Below are 18166 nucleotides of genomic sequence, written 5' to 3' on the forward strand. Positions count from 1 at the left end.
AAAAATTTTATATTAAAATAATTGAATTCTTTCACAAACAAGATAATTAATTAAAAAAAAAAAGATCGATTGAATTATATTCTTACAAATTTGGGGATAGAATTAGTAGATTACGTAGATGCAGAACACATGAATCAACAAAATCACATCTCATCACAGGAATTGCCAAGTAAAATTTCCCACTGTACCAGGAGACATTGCCAAGCCTTCGCATCAAGTTGCTTTAACATATTTACACCAATGGTCCTACAGTTGACAAATCAAGACATATTTCTAACACTGACCCACAAAACCTACCATATCCAATGCAACCTAGCTTACAAACTCAAGTCCATCAAATACACAAATGGGACCAGAACTCTATCCCCACCAACGACTATGATATACGACTAGGATTTCAATAAACAATTTTTTCTCACACCTCTAAAGAAAATGGGATACAATCTCACATGATATATTCACTTGCCGCAAATAAGAATTTTATCAGCACTTCTCTGGGAAACAAGTGTCGATAAGTTATACCAGGGAAGACTTGCTATCAAATGGTTGATATCAGAACTGAAGATAGATCGCCAAATCTGATGTCTGACGCTTCTATCTGAAGAATATAGCAACGTCAAAGGGCAAAACTATAGGTATATAAAATCAGGAGTATTTGGTGCTTGTATTGCTTCTGACAGCTATGTGAAATTTGACCAACAATTGTGGCGTTGCAAGCCTTTTCACGTCTGGCCTGTCATCTTCGTAGAAATGAATCTGTACATGTTGTATGAAGAGGTGAAAGTGCACACCTCCTTTTTGATTTTGAATAACTACATTCCCCAAAAGCAAGCAGAGTTCCATATTAAATGACAAGGGGAAACAGTGAAGAATCCACCGAAGACAATTTAGCCTGCTGGACTTCCTAAAAGTATTTCAGCTGATACAATTACAAATTCCTCACGCCAAGAGAAAACAGGCCACAATCTGTTATCACTAACCAGGATTCACAACATCTTCAACATAAACTCCAGAGCCACAAATGCAGCGAACCAATAGCCCTTGCACAGTGATTCACATCACACTCCGATCAAAATGCTTCACTGTAACTGGCAATTGTCAAAGGGAGCAAAGTTTCCGTTGCCATGCAAAACCAAACCTCACAATATTCCATTCAAAACTCTCTGATAATAGTCATACTGCCGTGTCCGCCAAGCATCTAGGCTGCTACTGATAAGAGAAAGCACCAAGGAGACACATTGCTGCTTGAAAGCAACACATTATATTCAACAACCACAGTGGTAAAACCTTGAGCAGAATGATATGAACAACGAAGTTATATATTACCTCTTCTGTCAAACTTAGTTGGAATCGTTTTCTTAGGTTCTGTATGGTCCGTGGACCACCTTTAAAGCAAGGGAAACCAGAGTCCTGATTCACGATATTTCACAAGTATAGTTAGCAACAAAACATCATTAAAGAAGATGATTAAGTGCCCTGCAGTCTTTAACCTAAGGGGGAAAAAACAAACATTTTTTGCAATGCTTGAAACTTCAAAACGCAGGTAAAGATTACAACATGAAACTTCTCTTGTGGCTGTTTCTTGCTCCCTTTAAATGTCCATTCTCACATTTGATTCTATTCAATATTAATTGCAGCTTCACCATTTCTTTCTCTCTCTCTCTCTCTCTCTCTCTCTCTCTCTCTCTCTCCCCCCTTCCCCTGCCCCCATCCTTCAAGCTAACAATTCTTTGTCCCAAATAAAAGGCTTCTAATTAACAGCCAGTGTGCAGGATGAGCAATGCTTTTAAAATGTGGACTTCTGAATCCTCTATAACTATTGTGCCTCCTATTACCTTGATTACTACAATTTTGTTATTTTTATGTTACTTCCATGCATGAATTTTTTCTTTTTTTCTTTTTTTTTTTTTTTTTTTTTTTGGGGGGGGGGGGATTTTAATTAAAAGAGTGGTCAATTGACTCCACATTTTTGAAACATTAGCCACTGCCACTCCCACCACCACAAAATAAAAAAATAATAATAATCACAGTGGTAGGTCAGGGCTGGTCAACCTGAATAGATGCTATACAACCATCATCATCATTGCTGCAAAAGTTTCTGATATAAAGTGCCAAACGATGTATATAAAAGAAAAGGTTAAACAAAGACTTCCCATTTGAACCACTTTCCATCCAATCTAAGATTCTTAGATACAATTAGCATTAAAAGCTCCCATCAAAGAACTTCATCAACTCATGACGTTAACCCTAAGGGCCATATATAGATACAAAACAAAAAACTTGAAAGGAAGAAAAGAAATGCACACTCCAAGTATCTGCGTGCATGCGTGCAGTTAAAGCTAAGCTAAGTTGGAGTTGGTAGTGTTACCTGCAACATCTCAACAAGAAGAATAATCCGCTCTGCATGCTTACGACATGTTAAGAAGCCTTGAATGCACAAAACCTAGATTTGAGAGGCCAAAACCATAAGAAATTATAATTCCCCCATACAATGAGGACAAAAAGTTCCAATAAAATAAATTTTTTATCAGTAAGTACTTTAAAATAGTCAAAGAACTCGCTTGGAACTCCCTCAGCATCAGAATCCATAACCTGGAACAATCACCAGAAGTCCATTACCATAAAATCCAAAGCAAAACCTAAAATCAACTATAAAATACTTAAATATCAAAATCCCATGAGGTTGTAGAACAATGACACTGGAAGTGGAAAAAAGATAAATGGAAAAAGAAACCAGCACAATAGACATAGTACGGATCATAAATATTACCTCAAGGAGTTCTCTGGTTAATTTGAAGGGAGCACTCTCAAAATTGACACCACCAGGTGAATTAGAGAGCATGAATCCAAAATCAATATGTATAATGTGACCATCTTCATCCAGTAAAAGGTTTCCATTGTGCCTATCCTTCACCTAAACAACAGATGTCATAATCAAATTTCATGAGTTTGCCCAGCTGGCTGGCAGTATCAAATAGAAGACTAGAGGCTATCAAACAACACTTCCTTTTTAAAGAAGACTAATGTGCAAAATAGAAGCTGAAATTAATATCTTTCAATTCACACAAGCTGTGACTTGAGTTCAGTGGAACAACTTCAGTAAAAATAAACGAAGACCATGTTGAGCAGTTAATTGACATTATATCAGTGCAGCAAGTAGTTGAGGATGCTGCTGATTCTTAGGAGAAAGGTAACAATTACAGGACATGAACATCACAGATCAATTTACAAGCAAAACTGAAATTACTACATGATTTGACTAGCTAATTAGTGAGGTTGCTAACCAGTAAATTAGATGAAAGAGTGGGAGAGAGAGCACCAAACCTGCAGCAGGTAGCACACTAGGGAATATCCGGCCATACTTTCAACAAAGTTCCTCTGAAGGAAAACAAATAAATCAAATAATTAATAAAGCATCAACTCTGAATCAGAGAGAGAATATCTTCATGTGGAAAGCAAAAAATAGACAAAAATAAATAAATAAATAAACTTTGATTCACCTTTTTCATCATATAACAATTTTTTAAAAAGAGGAGAGGAAGATAAATGCAAAAATGCTAGTCCCAAACCATTTATTTGACCTTTTCAAGGATGAGTAAAGAAACCAGCCATAAGCAGCTTATGTAAAAGATAAACAACCGAATAAAGCATTCTGTAGAAACAAAGCATACAGTATATATTCAATGTTCTCTTTTAATACTTTTCCTATTATATATTACTGCTTCACTATATATCTTCCGACATTTGTAATCATTTTGTAAATTTTAATATATATAGTAACATCTTTCAAATTTGAGTATTTTACATTAAGGATCTGTTCAATTCAAGAGATTTTACCTAATAATTTAAACGGCATCACTGTGCTATTTCTTTAGTATAGGATTATGATTAATAAAAATATTTGGACGTGAAAATAGCCGTGAGAAAGACAAACTAATTAAAAAGAAGAGCGGGGGAGGTTAAGGAAGGGAAGGAGGAGGAAGAAGAAGAACAAAAGCAAAGGAAAATGTGGACTGGCCCCAACTTGACCCAAAAAGTGATAATGATATTTGGGCTATGCTAGGGCTGAATATCCTAAATTCCAATCAGGCTGAACAGGCAGCACCATGCCAAATAAGCCAGACCCATTGGTAATCCTAGTCTCCTAGACATGAGGTACTGCATCCCAAATTCCCAATTAACAACTAAGCTGACCAACTACCCCCATCCCCCAAAAGAATATCATTCAAGATGGCCTACACCAAATAAGTAATCACTCTACTTTTCAAATAAAGATGAAAAAAAAGACAACTCACGCAACAGAAAATGCAGCAGAGATAGACGTCCATTACTATTCACAAACTTCTTATCTTATAGTCCTTTACTTGAAGTCCACACCATGGAACTTGGCTGAGGTTTCCTATGAGAAAAAGCATGTAATAGACAGTTTCACCTTTCAAAAAAGGTCAATTCCTGAAATCTTTCAAAAAAAGATCAGTTCCTGAGATCTCTTCAGAATGAGTGACCTTACCAACCATCCCCACTAAAGGACCCGTTCATTTCAGCCCAAAACAGGGTCAAGCTTAACGTTGACCAAAAGCACAATACTGCACTTCAATTCCGAAGCTTTGGGATACTCTTATAAAGCGTAAACTTCAAGGAGGGAACAGAGAAGACTACAATAAAACCAGATACGACAAGTACAAATACCAACAGCTATGTTAAACAAGCAAGGAAAGTTAACTTCAAAGCCCTTCCCCCACACACCAGTTATCGTCTTAGAATACCTAGTAACTTACTTAACAATGATATAAGTACTACTACAAAAAATAACCTCAAAGTCAAAGGCTTCTATGTCATTTATAATTCCTGCCCCAAGTTGCACTAGGAAATTTCGGACTTGAGCAGAAAGCAAAAGCTTTGTTGGCATATTCTAGTTTCTACATGATTGACATAAGACTACATCACTATTACTTATTCGTTGATGAGATGCATAAGCATCTCGACTCGATGCACGCATGACCAGTTATGAAAGGAGAATTATGGCATAAATGGGTCAGTAGCATTGGCCCTTTATCCAGGTAAGTAAAGCTCTAGCCTCCAAAACTTGTGGTGGGAGGGAGTTACCAGGGTTCCTAAGCCTGAGGTGCAGGCATGTGCTTGAGGGAGGTGAGGCGCCAAAAAAAATTGTGGTCGTATAACCATCCATAATATACTTGTCACTTAGTTCCTTTCCTTGTTTTTGTTCTAATTCCAGAATTAAAATGAATTCCTCTCCCTAATTGCATAATTAAAAATAACCTTTTCCCCCCTAATTTAATTCATAGTTTCAAACAAACAAATTAATGAAGGAATTAATACAAACCTACAATATCAAGCAACAACCAAAGCATCAAATAACAAAGACAAAAACAAGGAGGGGGAAAAGCATAATGATAAGGAGGTCTAGAAAAAGGGACTGACACTAGGCAATTGAGAATGAAGAAAAGGAGGAAGGAGAGGAGCAGGAGGCTGGACTAGAAGGGGAAAAGGATAGAAAGAAGCAGAAAAACATGTTAAAAATAAAAATTGAAAAAACAGATGAAAGGAAAATAGTTGAGGACCTAAGAGGCATGTTTGAGTCATATTGCCTGCCTTTAGCAGGTTAAGAAGATCAGGCTAGTGCCTCTAGTGACTTGCACCTTAGGTGCCCCTTTATAATAACCATGTAGATGTGTAGAACAGCTGAACAGATCTAGATACAAAATATTTGCTCATGCTTCTCACACGGAACTAGCACTTGAGGACAAAATTTTGGTGATATAATGACTCAAAAGGGAAATAAATGCCTCTAATAACCAATCAAACAAAAGAAGCTTTTCATATTATCAAATCATAGACTGCCTAATAATGTTGCGAGTGAGCCAATATTATATCCCCTTTTAAGAATTACTAACATCATGCCTACAATAATTTCGCATCCTATGCAGTGATGGATACTTATCATGGAGGGACTGCTTCCAAGTTTTATGTGAAATATATATTCACAGGGTGATTGAGTTTTTCTAACTACAAAAACAATAATCTGGTGGCATTTCACACCAATAATGCTGCAGTCCGTACCTGCGCAAGCTTAAAACTTGGGGAGTTCTCCTCATACTTAGCAACAAAGAAGTCGCGCAAACTCGTGATGTTGGGATATCTACTCTTGATAGAATGAAGTGAGGCCTGTATAAAGGATCACTGTTACTGAGATAACAAAAGAAGTGTTAAGTGCTGATTAACTAAAAGAGCAGCATTACACATACTGTATCAGGAATCGTCTCAATGAGAGCTGTATAAGATGAAGTGACCAGAACTTCAAAGGGACGCAACCAGAGCGGGAGACCAGCTTCTTGGAATATATCTGGCATCAAAAATAAATTATCATATGTCTCATATCCTGTTAAGAAAGAAAACAAAATGCAAGATTGCAAAGCAATCCATTATAAAGTTTTAATATTATGAGATTCAATTGAGTGTGCCACTGCCACCACAACATATTGATTCAGCAATTACCTACCATGTCCAGCTCGTTGATTACGTTAGTAGAATAGAATTTTCAGCTTCCTTTATCATCTCAAAATTAAAAAGTGAAGAATTTAATTAATACAGGAAAATAATAAAACTTTTAGATGGATGCCGAAACAGACAAGTTCCTTACATCTGACCAAGAACAAACAATATTGCGGTTCTTGCACACTTTAGTAGTAAGAAAATGCAGCAAAACAATGACAACTTTCAGACTGAAAGTATGAACTATTGCTAGCACCTACCATAAAAATGCGAAATAAGTTGCACAGCGAGATGCTCCTGCCTACAATCATCACCACTCTTCACAATAACCTACACAAGAAACAAGCAAAAGGTATCGGAATCACAATCACATGAAAATACAATTGTAACAGAATATTTACGAAAGACTTGGTTGCCCAACCCACTAGCATTTTAAGAATCATAGACATATAACGACGAGCCAAATTAAGAAATTTACCACATTCATTGACCAAATAATCAATTAGTAAATGGTATTTCAATTTCAAGAGACACCACATTGACATCCTTCTAAAATTCTTGAAGGAAAACAAAAACTGTTGATATGCACAAGTTCTTTTTCGTTTCTTTCTTCTTCTTTTTTTTCTATTTTCAAGCAGTTCAATATGCGGAACTTACAGAGCGCAAGTCCCAACCAGGTAATTTTCCATATACAGAAGCTTTACGAATCCTCTCTTTCTTTGCCTCCCAGAGCTCACCAGATAGAGCATCACTGGCCTTAGGGGTTCCACCATTAACCTAATGGAAGTTAAGAACTTTTTGAGTTTCGGCATTCCTCACTAAAAACAACTTGATTTTCCATATTCAAGAATGTTTAAGAATGTCTACCCTCAGTCGTGCATCTGACGAATCTTGCCCAGCCCCCTTTAGAGGAAGTCCAGGAGGGGCTTCACCTTTGGCTGCAGCAGCCTGCATAGATAGTTCAAATTTTACTAACACCAGTAAAAAACCATAAACTAATATTGTAACCTTACTCCATTTAGAAGCCAACCTTCACTTCTTCTATGGCAATCGTACTGGGAACACGACGATGCTCCCTGCGACGAGGTGGTTCTTGATCCCCAATGTCATCCATCCGGACACCAGGGTCTGCTGTCAGCACTACCCTTACCCATTCAAATTCCCCATCATTAGTTGCTCTTTGATGCAGTCCACTGCGATTAATGCCATGGTGGATATCCTGTGCATTGGTGTTTATTGGATGGCGAGGCAATTGCTTCACCACAGAGAGGCTTACATTAGCAAATTTCTGTCTTGCCTCCAAACTATGGGACATTGCCTGGTCAATGGCTTGAGCTGTAGATCTTGACATCCTATCACTGCTATTGCGATACACTTCCTGGGTAGTCCACAAAGGATAGGCCCACGGAGGTGGCTTTGGCAAAAATGCATCTCCATTAGCTAGAGGAATACCTCCTCTGGAAAGTTTTTGACCACCGAATGTACCCTTGTTATTGCTGAAAAAGTTTTGAAAAGAGTGTTTTGAAAAAAAAATCAGATATATGCGCCAATTAAATCAGTTCCAGAAACAAATGTGCTGTAGAATGGTCAAATTGGGAACATTGCTATTTGTACCCATGATATGACACCTTTATTACCTTGGCATTTCACATTTCAAAACTTCAACACAAATCATATATGGTGCCTTTTCCCTAGAATTCAAAAGAATGGCTTCATCTTCAGGTATATGAACTACACGATACATTCCCTTTCCCATCGGAAAGCAAATTCCTAACGATATAAACAACAGATAAGTGTTATGCAGATAAAAGAATAAGAAACAATAGAATGCATGCGAATAAGATTTGCATTTTAACTAAACATTATCATTTTCAGCAACTCAATTACACAAATTGATAATAGTAAAAGAAGTTCAGTTTCTTGGTGCTGAACTTCTATATCTAAAACCTAAAACATGAAAGAGAATATCAATGAACCTTATATGTTACTTACTGAAGGAGATCCTTTATCAGTAAGCCTTAGTTCATAAAGATTGGCACCACTGGCCCAGTTGAAAAACATTGAGAGCCCCATTCACAATGATATTTAAATCTAGACCATTTGATGTTTGAGTTACAAAAGCAATGCCAGATTATTTCGAATTTGCATCAGTCAAAACATGAATATAAAAGAGACCAGAAAAACAGTTGGAGAGGAAGGGAAATGAAAAGAAAAACCAAAGAAAGGCACTAAAAGCAAAATAATTAACCCAACAAAATTGCAAAACAAACGACGCACAGCAATAAATATCATCCTGAGCATGAATGATCAATTTTGAAAAGACAGCCCTGCATAATTTGCAAGATATTTACAAAGCAGTATTATAAAACATCTTGAAATAACCAGCCTAAAAATCCATGCGTGTTTGCATAAATTCTCAACATCATTGAAATATATATAATAGGTTGAAAAGAATTTTTTTTAATTTAAAAAATTAATAACAAAAATGACCCAAACTTTTGATATTGATTTCAAAGTTAAAAGTTTTAGGTATTAGTATAATTTCAGTTGATTAAAAAAATCAATTTCAGCAATTCTTTTAATTTTATGTATGATTGATACCAATAGTTTTGACATTGATTTCTGTTTTATCAATGAAACTTAAATTAACAAAATATATTTTATTCCTTAATCAAATTAAGTATCATTACTTTCAAGTATTTAAAAGTATTTTCCTTCCATTTTATCTCCCCCACTCTCCAGGTCCAAAAACATATTCCCCCCCTGTATGTCCATTCCACCTCAGACTTCAAGCCTATGGAAGAACCCAACAATTAATGTAAAAGAATGGATGTGATTCAAAATCCCTTTTTCTTTGAGAAGGTAAGTAGGTAACATCCTTTTGGTTATTGCAAAAATAAATTACTTTTTCGCTATTCTGCAGTTTTATGACCAAAATATGTCACATCTACCTCAAAATCCGCCATATTTTAATGTTGCCTTATTCTCGATGTCCAATCCTAGATGCCATGACTTGCCTTCAAATGGCCTTTTATAGAAGCAAGTATAATAGCAATGCCATAGACCTTAAATATTCAATATTATAACTTCAAATCTTATAGAAAAAGCACTATCTTGCCACTTTCTGAGACTACTTTAGCCAGTAAAAAGGATGCTCTAGATACCTACATAACAGAATCATTAAACACATACTGAAATTAGAGAGCAATTATTTCAACTTAAATCTACAATAAATATAGCAAGTACCTCCACTATTTTGAGCTTCAGCTAAATGCAAATTGATCTCCACAAGTGACTGAAAATGCAAGAATCACAACAGAGTAATAAATGTGTCAGAAAAAAAATTCAAGATAAATGTCAAGTTTAGTTGCATAATATCTACATCCACACACAAGCAAATGGGTCAAGGTATGTGCACATGCATGTGAGCAAGCAAGCTTATATACATATGTGCTTGAGTGACCAACAGATGGCACCCAAAACAGAAAAAGAAAGCCACAGAAAGCATAAAAAAGAATTGGACAACCTCACGAAGAGCACTTTTCCGATCTTCAAGAGGAAATACATCTACTAAGCCATAAGAAGTCTCACATAGTGACATCACAAAATCCAGTGATTCATGATAAGCCCCTTTTCTGAAATGTGATGCAGTATTGTTATGAAGTGGAGGCTTTGTGTTTGACTTGTCATTCTGCTGCTTTGGTGAACCTGGCCGCTTCTGTCACATAAAATTAAATTAGGAATCATAAGAATCATGCAACTATATACCTTAAGTAAAAGGAATTTCCAACCACTGCAAATACAAGTATGCACTACAGCATGCTAAAGAATCTTGGTTAGCATACTAGTTCATCCTCCAAGAAAAGGAGATGAGTACTATCAATAATTAATTTCTACTTACGCTAGATACCTGTTTTCCCAGATATTCATAAAGTTTAAGCATATGCTCATTAATTAATTTTCACAAGCAAAATTTCACAATCAACTTTCTATTAATTAAGACTTGATGTTGCTGCATGTTCTACATAAATTCCAATTTAGAAAAGGTTTATCTGTGAAAATGCTCACTGGTGGAAAGCCCAGTTTTACACTTAACCATGTGTTGAAATAATATTACAAGTTCATGATCAAATTTCCATAAAAATAAGCTAGCACTGAATGATTCCACATGCTCTCCAATCATTGCTTGGCTGCAAACAGATTTCTTCATTATATTACCTCTTAATGATAATTGTTCCTCTTCTTAATTTTGCTGCATCCTTTAACAACGAATAATAATGTATCTTGATGCTTCAATTTTATTGGTAGTTGCAAAAGTTCTAAATCAGTCTGGGCTCTCAGAAACATAAATCTTTTTAAAAACTAGCAAATGACCCTAGCAAAGGGCACACCAACGCTCCACAACAAATCAACTGATCATTACCACCCATTGCAACCACCAGACAACCAATTCATTCACCCACATCAATCTCTCTCCAATAAGAACATCAATCCAAGCCACCACAAAAATTATCAGAGGCAGAGCACATTGATATGATCCTCATGGCCAAATCCACTATTCCAAATTTTTTAGCTATTTGAATTGGAAATAGTTTACTTGGCCCATTTGTGCTGCATTATACAAATCCTTTTGGCTTAATGCTCTGTTGAATGAATAACTGCTGAAATGATTGTTTATGCACTGCCAGTTCACTTTTCTATTTTGGCATGTTAATTTCAGAGGTTTAAAAAAGTGGAAATTGTGACAAAGATGCCAGTAGGAAAACTGCTGCTGGTGGTGACAGTAATCATTGAGGCAGTGAACCAGTTTTTGCCATGTTTATTTGAGAGAGGTGGATGAATTTGGTGGTTTGTGATGGGAAGCATTGAGGGGTAAGTCAAATTAGTGCTCTAAAATGGTAAGGTACTTAAGGGTGGGGGAAAGGGAAATAAATGCGTAAAGGGGGATGAATTATTACCTTTCTCAGAAAGAATTACTAAAACCTTAGCCATATCACTGCTTAGCCGGTCGGTTTGGACCCAATTCAAGGAAACTAAACCTTAAGGTGAAATTAGGGAAAAAAGGCCATGAGGCTCAGTATTTCACCATAGTTTGAGGGATTATTGATGCATTTGGGAAGTTTGAAGAATGTTGTGCGATAAAAATTTCTAAACCAGACATACCTGAACTCATCTTGATTTAACATATGCTGGAACAATCATAACTACATTCCAACTTAACATGCAAACATGTTTTTTGATGGAGATATTCATTCATCTCCCCCGCCCCCTCCCAAATAGAAAAAGTTAATATTGTCTACCTTATACATAACAACATAGACACGGAAGAGATTGATGAGACTCAGAAATCAATGAAAAAAGCTTCTTTAAACACCATTTGCTGTCTACACAACTCTTATGCTATCCACGCATGATGAGCCCGCAATGGCACAGTCTATACAGGATTTTAGAACACACTACTTACTTCAGAAAATAGTTTATTTAGGTAACTCTGGGTATGTAAAGCATCTAGGGTACCTTTGGTATTTGACATCATTATTAGGATTAGGGTCTATCTTGTGATCTATGTAGGAATTCTTAATAACACATTCAAATGTGAGATCAAAAAGATAAGAATGCAGCTGCAGTGGATGATGAATTTATTCCCTCATTTAAAGGTAATTTCAAAGATACCTGACCAAGTGGGGTGGTCATCCTGATTTTAAAGCTACAAGGATTTCTAGAAAGGAATTTCTATTCACCTGAATTATTAATCAAAGCTGAACTCTCCAAAGTCAATCTTCTTTATTAAGAGAAATGATGTGGAACCCCCAGATAGGAGTTTAAATACTATGTTTTTAGAAGAAAAAAATGTGGAAAATTGGTCATTTTTTGTCCCTCTGGGTCTTATAATTATGTTGGGCATCTTTGGCAATTAGTATTACTAGGGGTAAGCACTGAGGTTTGTTTCATTGTACCTATACAAGCATTCTTATAACTCCTTTACCATTATAGGTTGCTTTGATGATATTGGGATAGTAGTTTAGAGCATTATTTCTTTGCCTTAGTAATTTCATTCTTTTTTGTACTGCCTCTACATGAAAAGATAAACATCATAACCATATACCCTATCATCTAATTTAGGCTACCTAAAAGAATATGAGTGGAAACAGAATATAAAAACTCTACAATCACAATGAGATCTTAAGAGAAATAATAATGGTTCAACACTTCAAGCCTGTCAATTTTACTCTCTCTATGTATAGGCATCACACAGGCATAATTCCAATAGGCTTAAATTTACAAAATTCCATACCAACAAAAACCCCATCCCAAACCCAAAACATCATAAATCACACACGCATATTTACTACCCTCATCGGTATTCAATATCAAAAGCAATACATTTTGAGGAAAAACCCAAACTCTGATGCATTTCCACAAGCACATCCCATGACTAGGATCCACTAAGCAACTTCAATGACCATTAATCTTCTGTATATTTCAAATACACAGTAAAATTACCTTACCAGTGAAAATAAATACAAATATTAGGCCAAGCTATGAAACAAAACTTTATCAAATATTTACATCACAATTTCACATCTGAATAACCATTTCACGCTCATCAAGGAAACATCCATCATTTTAAAGTGATACTATTTATAAACATATATATATACTGCAAGGTGAATATATTTTCAATACTTCCAAGCATGACATAAAATTGATTATCAACATACCTCTTTGTTCTTCTTTGAAACAAACAACTCTGATTCTTCAACTGAACGATCACGATCTCTAAATAGTTTGCGAAAAAATCTTTCAGTTCCAGGGCTGCTCTCAAACAAACCTCCACCATTCCCATTTTCATTCAATGCAGTATTCTTGGCATCCTCAGGATGCACCCGAAACAATCTTCGAAACAATGAAAATTCGGAAGTTTCTTCTTCCTCGCCATTGGCATTTCGGTCATCAATTTTACCATTTCCATCTTTGGCATTTCTGTCATCAATTTTACCATTTCCATCTTTCTTGTCCTCAAACTTATCCTTAAATAATTTGCGAAAAAACCCCTCCTTTTCTTCATCCTCTGCAGATTTAGAACATTTCTCTTCAGAGCTCACCCTTTCTTCATGCTCATCCTTCTTGTCCTCAAACTTCTCCTTAAAAAATTTCCTAAAGAATCCTTCCTTTTCATCATCTTCCACTGATTTAGAAACAGATTTGTCCTCATCATCACTCTTGCTATCCCGAAACAACCTCTTAAAAAACCCTTCCGAGCTAGACGTCAACTCCTCATCTTCACCTTTACTATCCCTTAAAAGCCTCTTAAAAATGCCATCTGATGTTGACGTAATTTCCTCATCATCTCCTCTACTGTTATCTCTCAAAAGCCTCTTGAAAAACCCATCTGAATTTGATGCCGACTCCTCAGCGTCACCTCTACTGCTGTCTCGCAAAAGTCTCTTAAAAAATCCATCCTTCTCACTCTCTTCCTCATCTTTCTCCACTGACTTCCTGAACAACAATGCATCCCTAACTTTTGGACCAGGAATAAACTTCTTAAATATGCTGTTCTGGTCTGGAGATAATAGATTTCCATCCTCAACTAAACTACTCCCGGATGAGGGTGAAAAAGACAGAGACTTATTAGTAGGTGGTGAAGATGTCAGTGACAAAAACTTCTGTTTTGATGACAAGATTTTATTCAGAACCGGGTTCTTACCTCCAACGCTAGAAGACTCACTTGGTGGCCGCACAAGTGGAGGCCATTCTCCCATCAAAGTAGCTGCAATCTGACACTTCTCCTGAATCCTACTAATCCCTTCATTATCATCAGAATCCTCAATCTCCGCCAACAAAAACCAATGCACCTTCAGAGCTATCAGTAGTGACTTTGAGCATATATCAATGACGAACTTATCCAAAGATGGGCTGGGCTTGTGTATTACCATGTAACAAATTTGGAACAGGTAACTTTCGATACCTGATAAAGGCAATGTATACATTCTATTACATAGATAGTCACGTACACCAGCATGATCATGCTTGTATAGGTAGCTCACTGCGATCCACTCACAGAAAAAGGCCGAGTCGAAGAACCTGATTAGCCACCCGCTCTCGCCTGACTCACTTAATAGGCTAGTTCGGGAGGTGATCTCCCTGGGTGACTCGTCTGATTCTCCACGACTCAGTCCCAGAAGCCGCACCATTGTCATACTACCATTATAAGCCCCAAGTCCCAAAATCAGATCGATTGAACCTTGATTGGCTGGCAATCCAAACACAACAATCGAATTGGATAAAGCAGACCAAGCAGAACTCTCCTCTTGAATATTAAACCCTAAAATCGCCAAAAAATTATCAAAATCCTGATTCTGTCGCCAGGGCCAGCTTCCAAAATTCTCAGTTACTTGATTCAAATGAACTCCAGCACATTAAATCTGCTAATTCACAAAAAAAAAAACCTAATTCTCTGCACAGGTAGACCAAAGAATGCAACCTTCAGTTTGTTTCTCGGGAAAATTAGAAGATGAATAAGAAGAAGGTACAGCAAGAAAATGATGGAGAGATCTTCTGAAGTCAAAAGGAGCGCTCTATTTTCAGTTGATGAGACGAGAGAATTGAAATATTACTTGCAGAGAGAAAGTTCAAATGTTAAATATGCGAGAAATAGTAAGACTTGAGAGCAGATCTCGTGAATCAGATACGCATAGAACGACGCCGTAGGCGTTGGGGGTGTTGTCCTCTATGCTGTCACAGACAGCGAAACGGGAGGGTGAAGTAATTATTGTTAATATTAGAAATTCATTTATTTTATTATTATTTAATTTACAGAAAGAAAATTGGGGTTTTGCTAATATGCGCGACAGATCGCGCGCAACTTTGGGAGGAATCTCCTCGACTCCCTTTCCCTCCAAGCTACCTCAAACATGGATTTTGAAAAAAAAAAAGTTTATTTTCTTTGTTTGTTGATGAGTGTACTTCAATAATTTAATTATTTTAGATTAAAAATAAATAAATCATTCTATTCATCACTTCCAATAATTTACTATTTGTCAATGAATTTAATCCAAACAACATAATAGAAAAATAAATAAAAGATAATCTATTTGTTTTCCTCTTTTATTTTCTTTTATCCTATTTAAATTTTGCCAAATATAGCATTGAGCTCAAATAGTCCACAACAAAATCAAGTAGTCCTCTTAATTTTGTTTTTCTAAAATAATTTTTAAATAAAAAGTAAATCATTGCATTCAATTCATTTCCAATTTAAAATGAATCTTAATTTTGTTTTCCTAAAATAATTTTTAAATAAAAAGTAAATAATTACGTTGAATTCATTTCCAATAATCATTTCATTTTAAAAAAATATTCAGTTCAAATAAAAAATATCAATAAAATCGAATTAATTTAAAATTTTAATTTAATTTTAATTTATTTTAATTTGATTTATTTTAAATTTTAAAAATTTTAATTATTTCAATTCATTTTAATTTTGATCATAAAAAAATAAAAAAATTGAATCAAATAAATTGAATCGAATTGATTAATAATAATAATATATTATTTATAATAATAGAGAGATTAGATCATATTAAAATTAAAATATTCTAATTAAATTTTAAAATACTAAAATAAAGTATAAAAAATAAAAAATTTATTAAAAATTCAAGTTAGTCAAACCAAATTGAATGAAATAAATTCAGTTTGATTCAATTTTTGATCAAAATCGATTCGATTCAGTTTTTATAAATACCAAAATTTTTATTTTTAATTTATTCGATTTGATTCGATTTTAAACTAAACTGACCGAATATTCACCTTTAATTATACTCGATCCATTTTTTCAATTATTTATTAAATAAAATAAAATAAAACTAATTCATATTCTTAATTTTCGTAATATTCCATTGAATTGAAGTGCTTTATTTACTGTTGTCTAAGTTTAGTGTCATAAACTTCTTAACAAAAAAAAGTCATAAACTAATAAGAATGATTAAATAAAAATAAATAAATAAATTATATGCGTGCAATTAATATTTATTTCAATCACGGGTTTAGCCTGATAAGTAAATTTGTAAAATTTCGTATTTCACTCACCAATTTTTAATTTTTAATTCAAAAAAATTAATGTTTATTAAATGGTGGATGTTTTTTCACAATGTAACTCACATTTATTATTCTCATTAGAAATAAATTAAATTAAAATATTAATTTTTAAATTTTACATAATTAATAAATTAATTTTTATATTTTCAATATCTCTAAAATCAATCATTTCATATAAGCTACCAAATTGAAATGATTTTATTATTCTTTTAAATTTAAGATATTAATTAAAATCATAATTTTTTATTAAACACTTTGTCTTTTCAATTATCAGTTCATAATGCACTTTAATCTAATTAATAAATTCAATAAATATTAAACATTTTAGTATTTTCACTTATCATTATCATTATATAATACACTTCGTCATAATATCAAAATCATAACATCAATTGCAAATGTAAATTATTAAATTTAATTAATTATAAATATTTTTATTCTTTAATTATCATTGATTTAAATATTTTAATTTTTATAATTTAAATGAATAGAATAAATGGTATTTTAAAAAGAAATTTATATTTTTATATATTTGATCATTTGATTTAATATTTAAAATTGATGAAATTGACTTATTTTTTTATCAGAATGACATATGATAATTTAAATATTATGAAGAAAAATCTATTATTTAATTTATATATGAAATAAAAAAGGAAACTAGATCTCCTGGGCAAAATTATGAAAACTTGGTGTGAACAGAATATCCCAGATTTGACTTCCTTGCCACCCATACGATTCCAAGATTAGAGATGTCCGTATAAAGTTTGATTCCACCCGATTTGATTCTAATAAGTTCGTCATAATTAAAATTTTATTTGTATATGAAAATCAATTTAAAGTTTTTTTAAATTAAGCTGAGATATTTAATTATTAAAAAATTATAATTAATTTTAATTATAATTTTAAGTTGCTGTCCTATCCCTTGCTAGCAATCATATAATATATCATAAAGAAATATTATTTTTTAAAAACTTTAAAACAGTAATTAATAATTAATAATAATATTTTTAAATAATTAATATTTTTACCAAATCTTGATCTGAAAAATCAAATCAGAATTAGAATAAGAAAAACAAGAGAAATGTGAAAAAAAGATAAATTTTTAAAAAGAAAATATTATTATTTGATTCTTATATTATTAAAAATTTTATTAAGTAATTTTTTATTTTTAAATTATAATAAATAAATAATAAAAATTTTAATTAATAAAATAAAAAAATTAATTAATAAATTTTTTAAAATTTTAATATATATTTTTAGAATAAAAAAATCTACTAACGTGTTAATTAAATAATAAATTTTTCATTTTTTATATTGTAAATGTAAAAAAAAAAAAAACACCCCTCTTTTTATTCTTTAAATGGCAGGCGGACGGGGAGTGGCGCAGTCCATTTATGGAGTGGCAAAATCCAAGCCCATATAACTAAATCGACAGCCTGACATGTCCAAAAAGTCCAAATTTATGAAGCAATCGGACCAATCAAAAGCCGAGGATTCCTACAGAAGCTTGCTGTCCAATAGCATTACCCCGAATTAATTTACGGAAAAGCCCCTC

The 18166-nt window shown here is 33.8% G+C and overlaps 1 protein-coding gene across 2 annotated transcripts; it reads right to left on the reverse strand.

Moving 5' to 3' along the window:
* Window positions 1-130: 130 nt before the first annotated feature.
* LOC110628175 (phosphatidylinositol 4-kinase beta 1) lies at window positions 131-15211 on the reverse strand. 2 transcript variants are annotated; one of them, XM_021774698.2, is made up of 16 exons: window positions 13236-15208; window positions 10040-10231; window positions 9760-9808; window positions 8151-8283; window positions 7544-8009; window positions 7381-7461; window positions 7171-7290; window positions 6774-6843; window positions 6267-6364; window positions 6082-6186; window positions 3325-3378; window positions 2771-2914; window positions 2539-2592; window positions 2369-2443; window positions 1327-1410; window positions 131-1241 (listed from the first exon to the last, which is right to left on the reverse strand). In XM_021774698.2, exons 1-16 carry the CDS (start codon window positions 14712-14714, stop codon window positions 1140-1142), a joined length of 3306 nt encoding a protein of 1101 aa, XP_021630390.1. In that variant the 5' UTR covers window positions 14715-15208; the 3' UTR covers window positions 131-1139. The 2 variants fall into 2 exon arrangements, with proteins under 2 accessions (XP_021630390.1, XP_043804909.1); XM_043948974.1 differs by having other exon boundaries at window positions 131-1410; window positions 13236-15211.
* Window positions 15212-18166: the final 2955 nt, after the last annotated feature.

Source organism: Manihot esculenta, chromosome 12 (genome assembly GCF_001659605.2).
Source record: "Manihot esculenta cultivar AM560-2 chromosome 12, M.esculenta_v8, whole genome shotgun sequence".
NCBI classification, from domain to species: domain Eukaryota; kingdom Viridiplantae; phylum Streptophyta; class Magnoliopsida; order Malpighiales; family Euphorbiaceae; genus Manihot; species Manihot esculenta.